A 22,899-nucleotide genomic window follows, 5' to 3' on the forward strand; every position below is an offset into this window, starting at 1 on the left:
AAGGTGGTGGAGTAGCATTGTATATCAATGATGAGGTAGACTGTAAAGAAGTAAGTGATGGAATGGATAAGACGGAGTCTGTCTGGACAAAAATCACATTGGGGAAGAAAGTTACTAGAGCCTCCCCTGGGATATTGCTTGGGGTGTGCTATAGACCACCGGGATCCGATTTGGATATGGATAGAGACCTCTTTAATGTTTTTAAAGAAGTAAATACTAATGGGAATTTTGTGATCATGGGAGACTTTAACTTCCCAGATATAGACTGGAGAACAAGTGCTAGTAATAATAATAGGGCTCAGATTTTCCTGGATACGATAGCTGATGGATTCCTTCACCAAGTAGTTGCTGAACCAACAAGAGGGGATGCCATTTTAGATTTGGTTTTGGTGAGCAGTGAAGACCTCATAGAAGAAATGGTTGTAGGGGACAATCTTGGTTCGAGCGATCATGAGCTAATTCAGTTCAAACTAAATGGAAGGATAAACAAAAACAGATCTGTGACTAGGGTTTTTGATTTCAAAAAGGCTAACTTTAAAAAATTAAGGAAATTAGTCTTTAATAAGGCTAATGAGGAGCTTAGGGTTAATGGTAGGACGACAAATGGGAATGAGGATATATGGAGGTAGATATTACCACATCCGAGGTAGAAGCCAAACTCAAACATCTTAATGGGACTAAATCGGGGGGCCCGGATAATCTTCATCCAAGAATATTAAAGGAACTGGCACATGAAATTGCAAGCCCATTAGCAAGAATTTTTAATTAAACTGTAAAGTTAGGGGTTGTACCATATGACTGGAGAATTGCTAACATAGTTCCTATTTTTAAGGAAGGTAAAAAAAGGGCGATCCGGGTAACTACAGGCCTGTTAGTTTGACATCTGTAGTATGCAAGGTCTTAAAAAAAATTTTGAAGGAGAAAGTAGTTAAGGACATTGAGGTCAATGGTAATTGGGACAAAATACAACATGGCTTTACAAAATGTAATTTAGATGGAATGTGAGGATGTGACTTCCTGCTTCTTAGCTCATGGCTGCTGTTCTCCTAATATGGCTGCAGACAAAGGCCTCAGACCTTACCATATGGCTACAGGAAAAGGCCTTATCCTTACAATGTCATCCTGTGTGTTTATCCAGTGTCTAGCACAATTGGACACTACCATAACACAAGTAATAATTCATTAGACCAATAGCTAGGAGTCCCCTTGGGGTTAGAGGAAGACAAAGCATAAATGGAAGAAGAAACCTTCATCTAGCAGCTTGGGTGTGTGGAAATCTAAATGGAGCATTAGCAAACCCAACAACAAACCAGTATGTTTACATTTGTCATCTGTAGACAAGGCCCCATGTCCTCCACAGCAAGCTGGAATTAAGTTCTGTAGCAGGGTCCCTTGATCCTGTGGCCCTCTGGTGAGGCAGACAGGACATTTGGTGATAGCTTCATTTAAATTAAAAAACGGAGATATTTTAACAAGTTAATTATGAAAAAGAATAAAGGAAGCATAAAAGTAGCCCAAATGTTGTTTACATTCCCCACATTTTCAGATTGCCAGAGATTATAATATTGACCACACACAGCTATGTTACAGAAGTCAGGGGGATGCTGGATAGGGGACATCGGAGCTTTTGGAACACAGGGTGGTGTGGGAAGCAGTTTGAGGTTGAGAAAACAATGTTTCTGGATGTTTCTGCAAAAATGATGAGCAGTGAAAATGTAAGCAATGTTGGCATTTAAATAATCATGTTTAGGGTACAGTATTCGCTCCTCCATCAGATGAATGGATGAGCCCTCAGAACTATTGTTTCAGGCTGTCTGCAGGATCAGGTAGACATCGCTGCATCATTTACACTCAGTTCATATTGCCAAGGTTATCTTGCAAACGAGAGCTAGAAACATAAAATTTATTTTAAAAATGAAAGTTTAGATTTTGGAGCACAGTTCTGCAGCAAAGGATAGGCAAAGAGTGGATTCTGTGGCAAATGCCACAGCTGTGGAATACATGAGGTTCTGATTGCAGACCTGTGTTTCTCAGAGTTCAATTTTTCCCTCCACTGGCTGGGCTCCTGTGGAGTTCTGACTGCACTTTAAAGCTGCTCTCCATTGATGAGACCTTTAGGGGAGAGGAGCTCTGAGGGGGTGAAACTATATGTCAAGAGTGAATCAAGTCAAATGTATACAACAGTATTGAACTGTGGAGTACTGATTATTTAGAGAGGAGAATTCAAAATGGGGACGTTACACTATGAATTCTTTTCAGAGTAGCAACCGTGTTAATCTGTATCCGCAAAAATAAAAGGAGTACTTGTGGCACCTTAGAGACTTACAAATTTATTTGAGCATAAGCTTTCGTGAGCTACAGCTCACTTCATCGGATGAATACTGTTGTCCATTTCCTTCCCTGTCTGCTTGTGGTGAGCTGGCAACAACATCTTGCTGTAGAGCATGGGAAAACTTAGGAGTTAGAAAAGAGGCATGACTAATTAGAGGGCTGTGTTTCAAATTGCAAGCAGCAGCTTAAGCCTTACGGGTTCTAATATCCCTTGAGGTGAACGTGTACCTCTGTCATCTACCGGTATGTACTGTAGAGCAGCTGTTTTAAGGGCCTGATCTTGCAATCTCTGCACACACAAAATTCCCATCTACTTCAGTGGGAGTTACATGTACATGAGTGTTGCAGGATGGGGACCTAACTGCAGGACATAACTCTGACAATGAGGTGCTTTTCACTGAAGGCTGTGCCCAGTGGTTCACTGCGTAAGAATATTTGCTCAAGATTAGAGACTGGGGCAATGCTAGGGGCTTCTTCCTAACACTGGAGCATTCACTTCTGTGCTGCTATGGCAGATATTTTATTAGTTGCACAAGAGCATACTCGCTGCCTAAAGGCTGGGTAATTCAGACAACTCGCCAACCTGGCTCTGGAAGATTTGAAATTCGTTAAAGGTTTCCTGTTGCCTCAGAGCCATTTCCTTTGCGCTTAATCTGTTAATTAGAATCAAGTAATCCGAGATACACTGGGGCAAATTACCACCCTTGTACTGCCTGCTTTGTTTACCACTTCAACACCAAAAGAGATACGTATATAGTTCTTCAAGTAGATGCAGCCGTGTACTGTGCGAGCGCAGCTCACTGGAGCTGGAGAAATTTGCCTAGCCGGACCCGAAAGGGTGGCCCTTGCGCCTTAGGGCTGTAGCCCCTCCCTTTGCTATATGAGGCAGCACTGCCCCAACCCTCCCCTCAGTTCCTTCTCACTGCCTCTGACTGGAGTCAGAGCTGTGTGTGGTTATCACCTCACGTTCTCTATCTCAGTTTTTCTGAGAATTTCCCTTCATGTATGTAGTTTTTATATAGTTAGTAGTACAGTAGAACATCAGAATTATGAACCTCTCGGGAATGGAGGTTGTTCGTAACTCTGCAATGTTCATAACCCTGAACAAAATGTTATGTTCTTTCAAAGGTTTATAACTGAATATTGACTTAACACAGCTTTGAAACTTTACTATGCAGAAGAAAACTGTTGCTTTCCCCTTTTTTAAAGTAGTTTACGTTTAACACAATACTGTACTGTACTTGCCTTCTGTTTTCCTTTTGGTCTCTGCTGCTGCCTGATTGTGTACTTCCGGTTCCGAATGAGGTGTGTGGTTGACCGTTCAGTTCATAACTCTGGTGTTCGTAACTCTGAGGTTCTACTGTACCGTGGATAGTGTTAGTAAAGGTTAAGTTAGATTTAGTTAGGACTTCCTGTGTGACACCCGCTCCAAGGTTCAAGCACTGCCCGTCATGGGGCGGGGAGAGCATCGATTCCTAATAGTGACCCCCCACACAGCAGGTGCTTGCTGTGTTTAGGCGAGGGCACACAAGGGAGCCGTATTCTATCTGTAAGTTGTTCACCAAAAGCAACCAGATGGCCAGAGACTTGCACTTGAAGCCGCACCCCCAAGCAGGCCATAAGGGCTTTTTTGGCACCAACGCTCACATCTGGTCAGCAGTCACCTTTGGACTTGGTGAATGAGGCCACTCCGCATTCCAGTGCTGCCATCTTCCCCAAGAGATGGAAGAACCATTCACTCGCTTCAGGGATGCTGAGGAGGAAGTCCCATAAAACTGACCAGAATTATCCCAGGGCTTGTCAAAGGCTTTCTGAAAGTCCAAGTACACGATATCCGCTGAATCACCCTTGTCCACATGTTTGTTGACACCCTCACAAAATTCTAATAGATTGGTCAGGCATGATTTCCCTTAGAAAAGCCATGTTAACTCTTCCCCACCATATCAGGTTCAACTATCTGTCAGATCATTCTGTTCTTGGCTACAGTTTCAACCAGTTTGCCCGATACTGAAGTTAGGCTTACCAGCCTGTAATTGCCACGATTGCCTCTGGAGTCTTTTAAAAATATCGGCGTCACATTAGCTGTCCACAATTCATCTTGTACAGAGGTTGATTTAAGCAATGGATTATGTACCACAGTTAGTAGTTCTGAAATTTCATATTTGAATTCCTTCAGAATTCAGGTGAATACTATCTGGTCCTGGTGACTTATTACTGTTTAATGTATCAGTTTGTTTCAGAACCACCTCAATCTGGGGCAGTTACTCAGATTTGTCACCCAAAAAGAATAGCTCCAGTTTGGGACTCTCCCTCACATCCTCTGCAGTGTAGACTGATGCAAAGAATTCATTTAACTTCTCCGCAACAGCCTTGTCTTCCTTGAGTGCTCCATTAGCACGTCGATTGTCCAGTGGCCTCACTGATTGGCAGGTTTCCTGTTTCTGATGTACTTAAAAAAAATTGCTGTTAGTTTTTGTGTCTTTCACTAGTTAATCTTCAAATGCTTTTTTGGTCTGCCTAATTATACTTTTACATTTGTTACATTGTCAGTAATCGTCTTGCACGTAGCTCACTGAGGGTGCACCTGGTGGTGACTTCAGCATTTCACCCACCCATCCATGGGAGGTCAGTATTTTTGAATACCATGGTAGCAAGGTTCTTGAAAGGAGACCTTCGTCTCCACCTGCCGGTGAGAGAACCAGTTCTTTTGTGGGACCTTAATACGATCCTAGCGACTCTGATAGGGTCTCCGTTTGAGCTTTAGGCATTTTCTTCTTTTTCTCTTTTGTGTCAAAAAACTGCATTCATAGTGGCAATAACATCGGCAGAGAGAGTGTATGAGCTGCAGGCTTTGATTGCAGACGCTCCTTACACATAGGTCTCCAAAGACAAAGTGACCTTGTGGCCACACCCTAAGTTTTTATCTAAAGTGGCCTCCTAGTTTCATTTGAATCAGGTGATGTATTTACCTGTGTTCTTTCCTAAGCCGCATTCAACCCCCGAAGAGCAACATAGAATCATAGAATCATAGAATATCAGGGTTGGAAGGGACCCCAGAAGGTCATCTAGTCCAACCCCCTGCTCGAAGCAGGACCAATTCCCAGTTAAATCATCCCAGCCAGGGCTTTGTCAAGCCTGACCTTAAAAACCTCTAAGGAAGGAGATTCTACCACTTCCCTAGGTAACGCATTCCAGTGTTTCACCACCCTCTTAGTGAAAAAGTTTTTCCTAATATCCAATCTAAACCTCCCCCACTGCAACTTGAGACCATTACTCCTCATTCTGTCATCTGCTACCATTGAGAACAGTCTAGAGCCATCCTCTTTGGAACCCCCTTTCAGGTAGTTGAAAGCAGCTATCAAATCCCCCCTCATTCTTCTCTTCTGCAGACTAAACAATCCCAGCTCCCTCAGCCTCTCCTCATAACTCATGTGTTCTAGACCCCTAATCATTTTTGTTGCCCTTCGCTGGACTCTCTCCAATTTATCCACATCCTTCTTGTAGTGTGGGGCCCAAAACTGGACACAGTATTCCAGATGAGGCCTCACCAATGTCGAATAGAGGGGAACGATCACGTCCCTCGATCTGCTCGCTATGCCCCTACTTATACATCCCAAAATGCCATTGGCCTTCTTGGCAACAAGGGCACACTGCTGACTCATATCCAGCTTCTCATCCACTGTCACCCGTAGGTCCTTTTCCACAGAACTGCTGCCTAGCCATTCGGACCCTAGTCTGTAGCAGTGCATTGGATTCTTCCATCCTAAGTGCAGGACCCTGCATGTATCCTTATTGAACCTCATCAGATTTCTTTTGGCCCAATCCTCCAATTTGTCTAGGTCCTTCTGTATCCTATCCCTCCCCTCCAGCGTATCTACCACTCCTCCCAGTTTAGTATCATCTGCAAATTTGCTGAGAGTGCAATCTACACCATCCTCCAGATCATTTATGAAGATATTGAATAAAACCGGCCCCAGGACCGACCCTTGGGGCACTCCACTTGACACCGGCTGCCAACTAGACATGGAGCCATTGATCACTACCCGTTGAGCCCGACAATCTAGCCAGCTTTCTACCCACCTTATAGTGCATTCATCCAGCCCATACTTCCTTAACTTGCTGACAAGAATACTGTGGGACATCTCCAAACGTTGGCTGTCAGGCAATGTCTAGCCTTTTACCTGGACAGGACTTAACCTTTTCCCACTTCGCCTCATCTGTTTGTGTCATATGCAGACCAAATGAAGGGACTGACAGTCTCTTTTAGCAAATGATCTCTAGGTGGATAACTTCCTGTATCAAGATAGCATACAAAGTAGTCTGACCATGCCCCCTCAAAGGGTGTGAGCTCATTCTACGAGAGTGCGAGCTACTTTGATGGTGTTTTTAAGTGGCATTCCAGTATTGGACATTTTCAGGGCTGCCACTTGGTCATCTGTACGTACGTTTACGAACCATTATGCCATTACCTCTGCATCCAGAGCAGATGCAAACTGTGGGAAGGCAGTCCTGCAATCCTTGTTTAAATAGACTTTGAGCCCCACCTGCAAGTACTGCTTGTGAGTCACCTACATGGAATACACAGCTGCATCTACTCAAAGAAGAAAAAAATAGTTACTTACCTGTATGGTAATGATTGTTCTTTGAGATGTGATGCAGAAATGCATTCCACAAGCTACCATCCATCCCCTCTACACTGGAGTCTATGTTCTTGAGGTTTGGTGCGAAGGAACGTAGGAGATGGGCAGTGCCACCCCATATAGCCAGGGTAGGGTATATGGCCATGGGGTACGAGTGCCGCTGCTACAGGTACTGCTAAGCAACATTCTCTAGCTCCAGTGCACTGGGCGTGCGCACACCTATGTGGAATACACACCTGCATCACACCTCCAACAACAACAGTTACAGTACAAATAAATAACTGTTTTTTATTTAATTTCTCTCTCCTGAAACATCTCTCTCTGTAACATAGTAGCACCCAGAGGTTTTTATTTAGCTTTAGTAGAGATGTCTTCAGTTATTTTCTATATACCTGAGGCAACTGGCAAAAATATGGAGCTACTGGTGATTTCATAAGAAAATGTACTGACTTAATAACAATAAAATGAGGCATGAACTGCTAATAAAGTCCATAATACTATGTTGTTTCTTGCCATTGTGGTATCCTACAAAATTTACCTGAGGTACTTTTCATGTTAGTAAGGTATTTATACTAATGAAATCTCATGCAGATATTATGACAATATTTTTATGGTTTTATAACACACTTCTTTTATAAAAGGAGTTTGTTAACACATCATAGAAAAGAAGAAAAGACCCTGTTTAGTATAAGATGTTAATGAAGATCTGCTTTCAATCTTGAGCTGAGCCCTTCAATTGAGACAAAAAAAAAGGTTATTTAACAGACAGCATGATTCTCTATCTCCGTCACTTTCTCTAATTTTTATGGCCCCTGTTCAAAACAGCAACACATTTTTAGCAGTTCTCGACTCTTGACTATGGGACAAAACACACTTACAGTATTGTAATTTGGTTTTGGATTCCATATCATTAGCAATGGTATACATAAACACAGTAACACATTAGACTAAAATAAAACAAACAATAGAACTTAATTTTCATCAGATATAGAGAAATCATTATGCAAGAATAGCCCAAACCTATTTGTATTATGATTTTAGGACTTCATTTTTTATTGTAGGCAAAATCAGGTGGTCACCATTATGAAGACAACAATTACCAGATAATGTTTTCTGAGATACTACAGTCTCTTTTCTGGATTTAAAACAGGAAATAAGTGTAATAGCCATGATATGTGGTAACTGTTGGCAAATGATATAATTATTATCAGGACAATTGTAGTATCTATGGTAATTGATCGGTTGCTCGCTATATAGAAGTGTGGCCAAATTTAGCCCTGACATAAGCAGGAGCAACCCCCGTTGGCTTCAGTGTTTTATATTTCCTTCTTACATAAGTAGTGAATAGGGACCATTTATGAAAAAAAATTGCAGATGAAAAACCCATGGCAAATTGTATTGTTTTTGCTCTAAGTCCTTGTGTTAAAAGATTGAATTTTTTTTTTTTATCTCTTGTCTCTTGATTTACAGTAATGCCTTCTCCCCAGCGTTTCAGTGGTGAGAGCATTATTGTCTGGAGTGACCTTGATATTACTATCTCTGTACCATGGTACATTGGACTCATGTTCAGGACCCGGAAAGTTAATGGCATGTTAATGCAAGCTAATGCAGGAACTTCATCCAAGATCAACATTCAGGTAAGTGTGTGGCATTCTTAATCTGGAACAGAATTCAGAAAATTTCCCCAAATATCAACTGACAGGGCTAAACTAAATATGTATCTTCATGCATGTAGCTAAAAGTAACATATGTAAAATCAAATACTGTAGATGTCATCACCTTGTTCCCCTTGTTCACTTTACAGTTCAAAAGCTTTGTGTAACAAGATGCATTTCTATAAAATGCAAAAGCTTGGGAAGTATAAGTATACGTTAACATAAAATGGAAGAACTCTGTTCTACCTATCATGAAATACATGTAGACAGAGGTAGTAGTCAACCAATGATGTCCGCTGTGTTCACCTGCCCATTGTATTTACTCTTTCCCTGAATAAGGCAGAAACCAGAAGTATAGATTGAAATTGAATATAAGCACTTCTAGTGCTAAATTCAGTTATTGAGAAAGGTGGCTTACCCTCACTATCCAAGATGTGCTGAATTCTGTCCTAACACAAAGATTTGACTTGTGTTTCTAATTCAGACTCCATGTCATTTTTTTTCTTCTTCTTCATTTTTGTCTTTGTCATTTTCTTCTTCTTCTTCTTCTCCTTCTCTTTCTTTGTGGGTTAGAAGCAGAATTCCCTAAATTGTGTTGGGAGATGTTACCACTTACAAGTTTTTCCCAGGTTACAGCTCGTTCCTGTAAGAAGTATTGTTTGCCTGCACTCATACTGGTGGTCCACTGTGAGCTTCATCTGAGAATAAGTCAGTATTGCAGCAATAAATAGAGATGATATTTGTTTCCTGCAGATCTTGAACAACTATGTGCAATTTGAAGTTTACAATGGCCTGAACCAGGTTGCTAGTTTGAAGATGACCCAGTCACGAGTCAGTGATGGTGAATGGCATCATTTGTTAATAGAGTTAAAGAGTGCTAAAGATGGCAAAGACATCAAGTACCTGGCTGTTATGTCCTTGGACTATGGGATGTATCAGGTGAGATAGCATCATAACTTGGCCTTTCTTTCATCATCCAGAGGGCCTTTAAAAAGAAGGGAATGGGGAAGGGATGGTAAACAAATACCACATACTGCTCCTACTGCAAGCAGTGTATGGTCCAGATTCTTCAGTGACTTACACTTAGTGTAAACCCTTTGAAATAAGTGGAGTTTTATCTTTTGACCAAAGATAAGTTTATCTTTTAAAACCAAAGTTTTATCTTTTGCCTGTGAAATTAAGATCAGATAAATAGCTCTTCATTTCATTATGAATTTTTCTATTTTAGCCTACTTTCAATTGCTATCAGATTAGTGCATCTATAAGGAAAGCCATTCTCTGTCTTGGAAAGGATAATAGTGCAGTGACCCCCTTATCCACTGTCCTTTTGTTTCTTTAACAGAGCACTGTGCAGATTGGAAATCAGCTCCCTGGACTCAAAATGAAAAGCATCATTGTGGGAGGTATCTCTGGAGATCAAGTCTCAGTGCAGCAGGGTTTTTATGGCTGTATGCAGGTAAGAATAAAATATGTCGTAGCTTGCATTTATGAGAAGATACCTGAAAGAAATAATTTATTATCCTTTTCCTCCTGAGTTTTGTTTTCTGGATAACTTTTAAATCCTTATAACATATGCAAGCACCAAAATATTAAACATTGCCCTTTTCTTCATGTAGGAATCCAGTCTCTTTTGACCTCAAGAAATTTCTTCTTTCCCTTCTTGGTTTAAATCAAAGTCCAACACTTTTAAAAAAAAAATCTGGCACCTGACTAAGCAGATCACATGTATATAGAAAACTGGAAGATTAAAGAAGTTAGTGAGTTGCATTGTTCGGTATATGTACCACTATATCCTAAAGGAAGAATCTCTTAGTTGAAGTTACTGTTTTTCTGTGCTCAGGGAGTAAGAATGGGGGAGACTTCTACGAATGTAGCTACGTTGAACATGAAACAGGCAATCAAGATCAATATAAAGGAAGGCTGCGAAGTAGACAACCCGTGTGATTCCAGTCCATGTCCCCAGCACAGCTACTGCATTGATGACTGGGACAGCTACTCCTGTGTCTGTGACCCAGGTAAAGGAGTCTGCATGAAAATTGGGCATAACAGTTAGAACGTTGGAATTGTATCTGGTTTTAGTTATATTGCAAAGGGCTTTGATATTATTTGCAATTTTTTTAAGTTCATCTTCTCTGTGTTCTCGTATTTCTCACACAAACTTTTCGAGTGTTAGATTTATGTTTTACACCCCAAGGCCCCAAAGGGACATTTTGAAACTTTTCTCTTGTCAGTCTTCATTTTGAGGTGTGTGCCTGCCTAAGTTCAGTCACCTCCTGAACTTGCAGAAAGAGAATATAGAGCTATTTGTAACACATGACCTGAGCAAGCAATCAGAAGCTATTGATCCAAGGGCACCCAAAGTGTTTTTGCCAACTGTTGTAAAGTATAGCCTGTTACCTTTTTTTCCCCTCGCAGTAAAAAGCGATCTTTTTTGACAGTATCTCTGGGGAAATCTACTGATTATCCATGATGTGTTATTAGTGTAAAAGCTTAAAATAGATGGTCTTTCCGAGACATGCAAATCGTAAATTACATTGGGTGCTGTAATCTTATAACCTTGTCTCCCCAGGGTACTTTGGGAGAGACTGTGTTGATGTGTGTAACCTGAACCCATGTGAGCATATCTCCACCTGTGTCCGTAAACCTAGCTCATCCCATGGGTACACCTGTGAATGTGGACAAAGCTATTATGGGCAATACTGTGAGAGCAAGTAAGAGGATTATTTTTACTGTTCAATGTCTTGATCTTTCCCAGTTCCCCTATTCCTTCCGTGAGCATAAGGCAGTGGCCCCCCTTTTTTGTTTCAACAAAAATTCCCCTTGTCATTTGAGAGCTGATAACAATAGAAGTTGGCAGATCCCTTGTCCTGCAGAGCTCCTAAGCACAGCAAGAGTTCAGCTCTGTTCCTGTAGAACTTAGGAGTTCTACAGAACAGGAGTTCCTTGGTATCCTACCCCTTCCCTCTCATAAGGAGCCAGCTGGCCATGGAGAGGCAAACACTTTCTCATCTATTGTCCCATTTGAGTGCAATATGGGTAATTCATGAAGTCCAAGGGAAATGGAAAGTCTCATGTAATGTACTGTGTTTATCCCCTTTTGTGTGTCGCTTGTGTGTTTTCATCTGCCGTATCAGTCCTCTTGGAAACGGCAACCTGGACCCTCTCTGTTGTTGCATTGTACAGCTACACATATTGGTTGCGCTGTTTCCAAAACCAGTCACATTGTCTGGACCAGAAAGGCAGATAGTCCAATTGGCATCACTTACAAAGACTCCTGTTATAATCCTTTAGCACTCATCATTTACATTTTACTCATAAAAATACATAAGAATATTAGCCCTGCAGTTGCAGGGAATAACAGAATTCAACCTGCTCTCTGAATGCACTGAAAGCAGCCTGTCTTGCCATAAATAAGCAGCAGGGAGGAGGTTATTGGGATGCACAGAATCAGGAGTGTTGTCTATCAGAGACTGAAGAGAGAGGAGCTGGACTCAATGCCAGTTTGAGAAATGATCTTGCAGAACAAAAGCTGTTTCTAATTTTTATTGTATGTGCTGAATTGTGGCAACAGCACTGGGGTAAATTATACTCTCAGTAATGTAACTATGAGCAAATTTTGGCCCAGTGACTTTTTTCCTCTCAGAAGTGAACTTAAAAGAGCCTCCTTTCTATTTTGTTTTATTTTGTAGAATTGACTTGCCTTGTCCCAGAGGCTGGTGGGGAAATCCCATTTGTGGTCCATGTAATTGTGAGATCAGTAAAGGATTTGATCCTGACTGTAATAAGACTAATGGAGAGTGTCAGTGTAAGGTAAGCAAAAGAATTTCTGTTTAGTGGAAATATTCTTCAAGTTAAAACATAATTAGTTGGATAACTGCAATGTAAAATATACATTCCTGCACAAATGTGCTTTGTATCATATAGAACATAATTATTTTTCATAGGGAATCATATTTTTTTCTGATATTAGTCCTTCATTTTAGCCATATAATGCAGATCTTCTTTCCTTTTTGTCATTACTAACTATATTATTGCAAGCAAAGGAGAGAGAATAAGGGGCCAAATTCTGATCCTCTGTTTTATAAAGGTCTTGATAAAATCAGAATATGACCCCACTCTCAAAGAGACAAGTTGGATGAGGTAATATATTTTATTGGACCTACTTGTGTTGGTGAAAGAGACAAGCTTTCGAGCTTACACAGTGCTCTTCTTCAGGTCTGGTCTGGTCTAGACCTGAAGAAGAGCTCTATGTAAACTTGAAACTTTCTGTTTCGTTTTTCAACCAATTACGCACCCACTTTGTAGTAATTTCATCCAGATCATATTTCCCAAGTTTCCTTGTGAGAATGTCACATTTCACTGCGTCAAAAGCCTTACTGAAATCATGTATATGTAAGAGGAAAGTTTGACCTTAAGATCAGGAGACAGAAAGGTGGCCCTCCACTCTACCCCTCAGTTCTGAAAGTAAACCAAGCAGAGCTGGGGATCAGGCCCTACATGATTACATGATAGAAAATTCAATGTTAACAGTAATGGTGTAAATTGGCCAGGCTTTGGGTCACCAGTATGGGGGTGTAAAAGTAAAGCAGTATATTCTGTGCTAGCTGGATATTCTGTGGGTATGCGAGTAAGAGTAACTTTCACACCATAAGGCAGAAGGAGGGTGGCAGAAGGAGGGTGGAGCTGAAGAAACAACTAACAGACTTGTGTAAGATGAAGCAAGCTCATCTTTTGGCATGTAAGTTACACTCATTTTTGCAAACCGTGGTCAGATGCTGCAAGTACTCTGCATGCAGACCTCCCATTGACTTCACTGGGAGCTCTCCCCACACAGAGCTTTCATGTTCAGGATCCCGTGGCTTTTTGCCATGCAGTGACCTACTATTTACGCAGTTCATTGTACCTTATAAATTGTTAGTATAAATTGTACCTTCTTTAAGAGGTTGATCGCAAATATCATTTTTTTCAATTGGGCTTAAATGAAGATAAAAGTATAATAGAATGAAGGCAAAGGCACTCCTGGATATTAGAAGGAACTACTGATGATGATAAGCAATGTCATCAGCTATATCAGTTACAGTAGAGACAAAAGTTAACAGAAACTATTTCCCATACTTGTTATGAGCAGTGATAATCATAGGATAATTCTTCTTCTTCAGGTGCATGTCGGTATGGGTGCTCCACCACAGGATGTGTGAGCACCTGTACATTCTCGACCAGAGACTGTAAAGCAGCATCTCTGGGCCTGCACCTGTGCAGAGCACCTCTTTATGCTCCCATACGAAGGCCATATAGGAAGGGACAGACCCGCCACCATTCGGTTCCTTTTCACCTGCCTGTCGCTCAAGAGGGAGCACTTGGTGCCTACAGCTTCCCACCTTTTCTCACTATGAGTTTTTCATTCTCACTTTATTTAGTTATTTACTTATTTTTATTTAATTTAATCAAAGTTGTGCATTCAAAAGGAGGTCCTCCCTCTCCAGGACTTTTGGTTTAATGCTTTTTCACATCAGGTTATGGTGAAGACCCTGGGGTTTAAGCCCTGACAGACCTGCCACAGATGTTTTCCTTGTAGTAATGGGCACTTCTGGAGACACCCATATCCCATCAAATTACAAGGTCTGCTCAAGGTTTAAAGGCAGGTCTAGAGAAGACAGTGAGGCTGCTCCCTGGCTGCCCCAACCCTAATCCACACCTCCGCCCCTGACAGGCCCCCCGGGACTCCCACACCTATCTAAACCCCCCCCCCCCCCGTTCCCGTCCACTGACCCCACCCCCCGAACCTCCACCCCATCCAACCACTCCCTGTCCCCTGACTGTCCCCCCAGGGTCCCCTGCCCCTTATTCAACCTCCCCACCCCCTTACCATGCCACTCAGAGCAGCAGAACTAGCAGCCGCGCCACCCGTCCGGAGCCAGCCGCGCTGCCCGCACTGCCCAGCAGGAGCTCACAACCCCGCCGCCCAGAGTGCTGGTGCCACGGCGAGCTGAGGCTGCGGAGGAAGGGGGACAGCAGGGGAGGGGCCGGGGCTGGCTAGCCTCCCCAGCCAGGAGCTCAAGGGCTGGGCAGGACGGTCCCGCGGGCTGGATGTGGCCAGCGGTCTGTAGTTTGCCCACCTCTGATGTAAGAAGTCATGTGCGGAGAAGTCTTCCATGTACAGAGGGCTCCTCCCTCGGCACCATCTGACGCCTCTTGGCACATGATATACTCAGGGTTTCTCCCCACACTCTGGTACCATCATCTTCCTACAGCTCCAAGGTTAGAGAAGCTGCTCCGTTGTCCTCTCCAGTACCACATGCACCATCTCCTCCTGGGCACCGACCCATGTTCCTGACTCCAGTACGAACTCAGACTCTGACCATAAGCTATCACAGCCCTCCACCACCTTCCAGATCCTTTTCCCTGGACAACCTTCTGGTTTCAGACAAACCAGAGTCTTCCCTATTAAGGAGCTCTACTATAGCCCCCTTCCCAGTACCGCTCCATCAGCTACAAAGTGTATTTTGGTCAGACTTCCAACCCTGGGTACTGACACTAATGCCTGAGCCCCCCTCCTTAGCCGAGGGTAGGAGACTTCAGTCTCTGAGATCTTGGTAAAAGGCCCTGTCTCAGTACGGTACTATCACATTCCCCTGAGTTCCTTCACTAAAAAGACCTGGAGCATGCCAGGTGCCGTGGACCTCGGGGATATGAATACCCTTGGGGGCATTTCCTCTATCCCCTTCCTCCTCAGTCACCTTACTGGACCCCCTGGAGACACTTGGGTGAACAGTTTTACAGGATACGAGTTAGAAAGAAACCCCAAGATCTACCAGAACTGCATCACTCACAGGCACCAACTGACCATCTTCTGGTCCCGTATGCCCCTAAGGTACTGGGAGAGGCACAAGAAGAGCAAGAACTACAGCTTGAGAGAAGCTCACCCCCATCAGCCAATTCCTCCTCCTCCCTGGATGAAGTGGTAATGCCACCACTACCTTCTTATGCTGATGACTTTACGACCTTCCAGAGTCTAGTGAAATGTGTGGTGGAATCCCTCCAGATCCCACTAGAAGAGGCCTACACATTCCTTATGGCAAACACCTGCCACTTTTCCTCTCATGTGTAGGTGGGCAGATAATAAATATATTCCAGTCCATAGAATGGAATACTTCTCCCGTCCTGACCCTAATTCTCTAGTGGTAAATGTGTTTCCTACATTTCATAATAGGCTCAGATAATTGCCAGTGCCAAGCTCTCCCCTTCAGATTCTCAACAGCCCCAAGGGTCTTTACCAAGGTCCTCTCAGCAGTAGCGGATTCCTTATGTCAGTGGGCATTGCAGTATTCCCATTTGTAGACAATTGGCTCCTCAAGGGTCAGTCAGCTCTAGAGGTTCAGCCAGCAACCCTGAAGGCACTAGCCCTATGCCAGTTCCTGGGTCTCTGTATCAATTGGAAGAGGTCTACACTGACTCCGGGCCAGAGGAAAGATTTCATTGAACCCTCTCTGGGTTCCCTAAGTGTCAAAGCCTACCTGTCCAAGGAGAGGCTGGATTATGTCCAACCTAATTGCAACAATACAACACAGCCCACAAACAACTGCAAGGACCTGCTTAAAACTCTTGGGCCACATGACTCCTGCGTTGTCATACCTCAGGTGCTTTCAGACGTGGATTTGGACTGTGTACACCCCAAACAGGCATAGTCTCTCCAAACACCTGATAGCACCTCTGAAAGTACTGGACTCTCTGCCATGGCAGAAGGAGCCACTGAAAGTCTGCAGGGGAATCCCATTCTCACACCCTCCATCCTCAAAAACCCTCACGATGGATAGCTGGAGGGCCCACCTCCAAGGGGTCACAGCTCAGGGCAAGTGGTCCATGCAAGAGATAACACTTCACATCAACTTTCTAGAACTGAGAGCAGTCCGCTGGATGTATCAGCACTTCCTTCACAACATACAGGGTCACTCCATCAAGATAACACTGGATAACAGGGCAGCAAAGTATTTATATAATCCAACAAGGTGGAGCAAGATCCTAGTCCTTATGAGTAGAATCGCTAAAACTGAGGAACTGGTACATTTCACATCAGATAGAAATCTTGGCGATTTATCTACCAGGTCTCCAGAATAGAACTTCAGAATCCCTAAGCAAGAACTTCCATCAGGACCATGAATGGGAGCTCAATGGTTCTGTCTTCCATAGCATCCGCCAAACCAGTACTACATGTTGCCTTTTTTGCACCAAGGGAGGATGCAGCCACAATTCATTGGGAGATGTTCTGATAACACTGTGGCCCTGCATCCTGCAATATGCTTTCCCCCCTCTATCTTGAATTCTCAAGACCATCCTCAAACGGAGTCAGGAAAAAAGCCAGAGTTACCCTCATGGCGCTGTCATGGCCAAGATGGGTGCAGTTCTCGAATCTCCATCACCACACAGTGGCAATGCCTCTCTGCCTTCCTCTCCAGCAGGATCTCTTGTCACAGAAGTTGGGCACCATGAACCATCCCAACATCTCATCTTCAAATCTGAAGGCATTGCTCCTAGATTGTTCTCTAGCATGGAGCTTACCTGTTCAGATAATGTCCAGTGAGTACGCCTATGTAGCAGGAAACCTACTACTCACAAAACTTACCTCCAGAAGTGGAAACATTTCTATTTCAGGTGTTCTCTTCATTCGTCTCAAGATTAGAAATTCCATTCTGCAAGATCCTAGACTGCCTATTGGACTTAAAGACTCAGGGTCTGTCAGTGAGCTCAGTCAGAATATACCTGGCAGCTATCCCAGCCTTCCAGTCACCCATTGGGAGCTTCTCAGTTTTTGCTCATTCTATCACAACCAGATTCCTTAAGGGCTGACACACAACTTGTTTCCCCTTGTACGAAACCCTGCTCCTCCCTGGGACCTTAATTTTGGTCTCTGTGCCTTAAGGAATGCCCCCTCTCCCTTTGAACCAATGTCTACCTGTTCTCTCCTCCACCTCTCCCTCAAGCCCTCATTCCTTATAGCCATCGCTTCAGCTAGATGAATGGGAGAACTTGGTGTGCCCATGGCAGACCCACCATTCACTACTCCTCCAGAGACATGGTCACACTAATTCCTCATCCCCACTTCCTCCCTAAGGTCTCTTCGGAATACTGTGTTAATCAGGAATTCCATCTACCAGTGTTCTATCCAGAGCCTCCTGCCTCCAGAAAGGAATCTAGCCTACACACACTAAATATCAGAAGGGCTCTCGCCCTCTACTTAGACAGGACCAAGACCTTTAGGATCTCTCCCAGACTCTTTGTGTCCTTTGCTGAAAGAGTGATGGGACAGTCATTTCCCTGCAAAGGCTGTCGAAATGGTTCTCAATTTAATTTTAATGTGCTAGGAGACTGCTGGAATAAGCCCCCTCACAGAGTGACAGCACATTCCACTAGGGCTCAGTCGTACCTATAGCCCTCTTGAAAGATGTTGCATAGCGGAAATCTGCAGGTCTGCTCTCACATTCATGAAGCAGTATGACATTTTACCTGCTTCCAGGGCTGATCCTACCTTTGATGATGCAGTGTTTCAAACTGTCTCGGATTTGCCTCATCAGCACCCACCTGCATGTTGATTTACTGGTTGGGAGCCTCCCATGGTGGGGCACTCACAGGGACATATACATGAAGAAGAAGGAGAGGATACTTACTTGTACAGTAACTTGAGTTCTTTGAGATGTTTTGTCCCTATTAGGTGCTACACCTCCCGCCCTCCTTCCCCTCTGCTTCAGAGTCTCTGGCTACACAATTGAGAAGGAACTGAGTGGTGGCAGGTCCGCGCCTCTCTCCTATGCCCTCCTACGGGAGCATGAGGAGCTGCTCTTTATAGGTGCAGGCCCACAGATGCTGCTTCACAGTCTCTGGCTGAGCATGCTCAGATACATGAACATCCTATAGTGGAGCACCCATTGGGGAAAAACATCTCAAAGAACTCAAGTTATTGTGTAAATAAATAACCTCTTTATCTGTGCACTTTTAAAGCCCCCAACATCATAGTGTCTGGGCGCTCATTAATTCTTCTTTTCAGACTCACAAGCCATCCAGGAAGACCTTAAGAAATATAATTAATAAGGGGTTATAAGAAATATGGCAGAATTAAAATACTGTGTGTCTATCTCTTTATTTTTCCAGACAAACTACTACAGACCACAAAGCAGTGACACCTGTTATCCATGTGACTGCTTCCCTTCTGGTTCTCATACTCGATCCTGTGACAGGGAGACAGGACAGTGTCCTTGTAAACCTGGAGTGATTGGGCGACAGTGTAACCGTTGCGACAATCCTTTTGCTGAGGTTACCATTCAAGGCTGCGAAGGTACCATACGTTTCAGCCATCAACTGCTTCCAGCATTTTTAAAAAATGTTATTACTTTCAATGTTATTAAGTGTTATTACTAAAGAAATAGAAGAGTATTAACTGAGGCTAATAGTTTATCTAATTTATGCCAAATGAGGAAAGTGCTAGTTAAGAAGAAAGCAAAACATTCTTGTCCTGTTATTTCTGAAACATAGATATATGAATCCGTCTGCTAGCATCATCATAACCTCAAATTGAGATGCTGTGCACCAAGTCGCTAACACGTCCTGCTCCCTATGCCTGTTAAGATCAGTTATGTAAAGGAGTCTGTGTAGGAGGAGATGATTGCACCACTCTTATATAAGAGTGTATAAGTAGGGGCATAGCGAGCAGATCGAGGGACGTGATCGTTCCCCTCTATTCGACATTGGTGAGGCCTCATCTGGAGTACTGTGTCCAGTTTTGGGCCCCACACTTCAAGAAGGATGTGGATAAATTGGAGAGAGACCAGCGAAGGGCAACAAAAATGATTAGGGGTCTAGAACACATGAGTTATGAGGAGAGGCTGAGGGAAGCTGGGATTGTTTAGCCTGCAGAAGAGAAGAATGAGGGGGGATTTGATAGCTGCTTTCAACTACCTGAAAGGGGGTTCCAAAGAGGATGGCTCTAGACTGTTCTCAATGGTAGCAGATGACAGAACGAGGAGTAATGGTCTCAAGTTGCAGTGGGGGAGGTTTAGATTGGATATTAGGAAAAACTTTTTCACTAAGAGGGTGGTGAAACACTGGAATGCATTACCTAGGGAGGTGGTAGAATCTCCTTCCTTAGAGGTTTTTAAGGTCAGGCTTGACAAAGCCCTGGCTGGGATGATTTAACTGGGAATTGGTCCTGCTTTGAGCAGGGGGTTGGACTAGATGACCTTCTGGGGTCCCTTCCAACCCTGATATTCTATGATTCTATGATTCTTAGGGTGCCCTCTGCTGGCCTAGCCATGAAGCCACATTGACGATGGTTTCAAATGATTTGTATATTTTACCTTCCCACATGGATGGTTGGTTCTTGGTCTCAGGGTAAAGTGAAGTGGAAATTCACGCCCAGAAAGGTGGCTAAAGTTATACAGTGTATATGGTGTGACATCCAGAGTCCCAAATTAATAATGACACTTCCTTGGCATGTATGTCTTTGCTTGCACGATTGAATAGCACTCAGGTTAAAGGTTGGGGAACACTGGTTTTGAAAAGAGAACAAATATAAATGGCTCCCTATGGAAGCTGTTGGAGATTCCAGTAAGGTTCTAAGTGTGGAGAAAGCCTTTCTGCAGCTGTAAATGTATTCTTACTATTATTTCCCTAACTTTACATTGCTAGAAGAATTGCATTATTTCTTTATTCCTGTCACAGTGATTTACAATGGGTGTCCCAAAGCATTTGAAGCTGGCATTTGGTGGCCACAGACCAAGTTTGGACAGCCAGCTGCTGTGCCATGTCCCAAGGGATCAGTGGGTAAGTTGACTGGGTAGAACATTAACATTTTTATCTGAAGCTCTGGTATGGGAAAAAATGAGAGTGAAAAAACTTGTATACATAGAGAAGAATTTATTTTAAAAGTCTAGAGATTACAGTGTAGCTTGTGGTTGTCACAAGCTGAAGGATTTATTTAGGTATAACTTCCATATCAAGAATTAATTAAAGCACATTCCAGTTAACAAATGAAAGGCAGAACATTAAAAATGCAGTAGATAAATAAACAAGTGAATGTAATATGGAAAAGAGAGTCTAAAACAATATATGTTTTAAATGAGCACAGTCAAATGTTTCAGTATCCATTCACTGTATAAAGTAATTATTATGTTTTGTTTTCAGCGCATAATGGATTACACATGACCTTTAGCGATATAACTCATGTAGACAGGGATAAAATGTGGAGTACTTATATGGTATTTGCTTTACTAAATTTCTGCTAATATAACTTCAGAGGTACAATGTAGCTAAAATTTTCCATCAAGCACTTTACCTTTCTGCATCATTTGAGGTTCCTGATGATTGCATTTTATCAAGAATGTAAGCATGACTTTTCCTTCTGTATGAGGAGTAGCAGCTGCAGGTTTGGGCTACATTAATGTTTCTAAATAAAACATTGATTATAATGGACACATCTGTGCTTCCACCATTTTGTTATGACTATTATCCTTTATATCTAAAGGGATGGATCACATGTGACAAAAGTGTATGTGTGTGGGATGAAGGAAACAAGTGAATGACAATCTAATATGAAAATTAGACAATATTCTAACGCACTTTCCAAGCAAGTTTCTGTTATTGAAATTCATTGTTTATTTGGAGAATATGAGCTTTTTTCTTAAATAAGTATTATTAATGAAGAGAATAGGGAAAAAGAAAGGCTCTTGGACAGCAAACACTAGCAGCTGTGAGTGTTTCACTGAATATGTTTGTCTGCTAGACTACAACAATGGACTAAAATAAGATTATTCTCACATAGCTTGTGGAGAATTGTTTGTGGGAAATGAAATCTCTGTAACTACTTATCTCATTTCTGCACTTGCCAACTCTTATCTGTTGTTATCATTTGCAAGTGGAATGAACTGTAAATGATTGTATAACTTTTAAAAGTAGCACCATGGAGTATCAGCATTGACTCCATATGTCTGAGGAAAATTGGTAGCCCTTGAGTCTCCAGTTCTGAGAACTTCCCAGGCCGGGTAGGGGTAGGGTAAATTACATTTTTAAGCTAACTTTATTTAAATTTTCAACTAATATAAATTTTTGCATAAAATAAATTTTCATCAATGATATTTGCATTCCTCTTGTGATTGTGTGTATTCTAGCAAATGAGAGAACAGGCAGAGATGTCTGTGGAAACAGCAAATTTTAAGTGAACATTCCAGACCATCGGCAGAAAGCAAATTTTGTATTTGCAAATGTGGATATTTGAACTGGAAACCTGAGCCTAGGTCACACACAGCTAGTCAGAAACAATATCATGAGATTTTGTTTCCAGTCAGAGATAACGAACATAGCTAAAATTTTTGAAAAGCAAATACCCACAATCAGCTGTTCACAAGGAATCTACAAACCAAGAAACAGCTGTAGAAATTAGTTGGCAAATAATTTGAAATAATGAATAAATTAAATTAAATAGAAAGCTGCTTCCAAACAAGTCCAAATGAAAAAAGGAATTTACATTTGTCGCTTAAAGTGTTCACTGTGAACAATGTGCTTAACTGTAATACTGACAGTGCTCACATGTTGTGAAGCGCAGCTAGCATTTATCCAGGATACCCACCTGACTGAACGAATGAATTCTCACCTGTAATGGATAGATGTTTCTCTCATCTTTGGTGTTTAGGAATTGCACAATCTTTCTTAGATTCACGGTTGCTTAATTCATCAAAAGATGCTTTGGCAGCTAGCATGAGACAGGTTCAGACAGATATCTGGAGGCTAACATAGACCATTGTTGGAGAAATCTGTTTATGAACAACAATAAACTGTGTAACTTTCCTGAGGCTGAGGAATCCTAGTTTGCAAGGTGAAATATGTGTTTTTCTTTAAGAGATTTGAAAGTAAAAAGCTAATTTTCTACAAATTCTATATTGATTTGTGCAGAACTATTGTAGGTCTTGTTAATCCTTTGTTTTGTTTTCTTCAGGGAATGCTGTTCGGCACTGTAATAGTGAGAAAGGCTGGCTCCCTCCTGAGCTTTTTAACTGTACCACCGTTAGCTTTGTGGATCTTAAAATCATGGTAGGAAATATTTCCTTATTCTTAGCAGGCCAGAGTCTTATCAACCTGTCCAATACACACTAGCGTCTACACTTAATAGAAATACTTTGAACACGAAGAAATGAATAGATATATAGCTTTCCAAATGTGGTGACGGCTACTAAGACTGTATTCGTATTTGTTTACATCAGTGTCCAAATACTGAGACATTCGCTGTGGCC

The 22,899-nt window shown here is 42.4% G+C and overlaps 1 protein-coding gene across 1 annotated transcript in view; it reads left to right on the top strand.

Annotated features, from left to right (window-relative positions):
* The window catches only part of CELSR1 (cadherin EGF LAG seven-pass G-type receptor 1), a 265,440-nt gene that overhangs the window by 201,710 nt on the left and 40,831 nt on the right, over positions 1–22,899 (top strand). Inside the window, exons 9-17 of the mRNA XM_073328377.1 lie at positions 8,442–8,608; positions 9,380–9,565; positions 9,969–10,082; positions 10,467–10,641; positions 11,196–11,337; positions 12,316–12,436; positions 18,770–18,953; positions 20,336–20,437; positions 22,605–22,699. Of these exons, the coding sequence (XP_073184478.1) occupies positions 8,442–8,608; positions 9,380–9,565; positions 9,969–10,082; positions 10,467–10,641; positions 11,196–11,337; positions 12,316–12,436; positions 18,770–18,953; positions 20,336–20,437; positions 22,605–22,699 (1,286 nt within the window). The remainder of the gene's footprint in view (positions 1–8,441; positions 8,609–9,379; positions 9,566–9,968; positions 10,083–10,466; positions 10,642–11,195; positions 11,338–12,315; positions 12,437–18,769; positions 18,954–20,335; positions 20,438–22,604; positions 22,700–22,899) is intronic.

Source organism: Lepidochelys kempii, chromosome 1 (genome assembly GCF_965140265.1).
Source record: "Lepidochelys kempii isolate rLepKem1 chromosome 1, rLepKem1.hap2, whole genome shotgun sequence".
Classification (NCBI taxonomy): Eukaryota; Metazoa; Chordata; order Testudines; family Cheloniidae; genus Lepidochelys; species Lepidochelys kempii.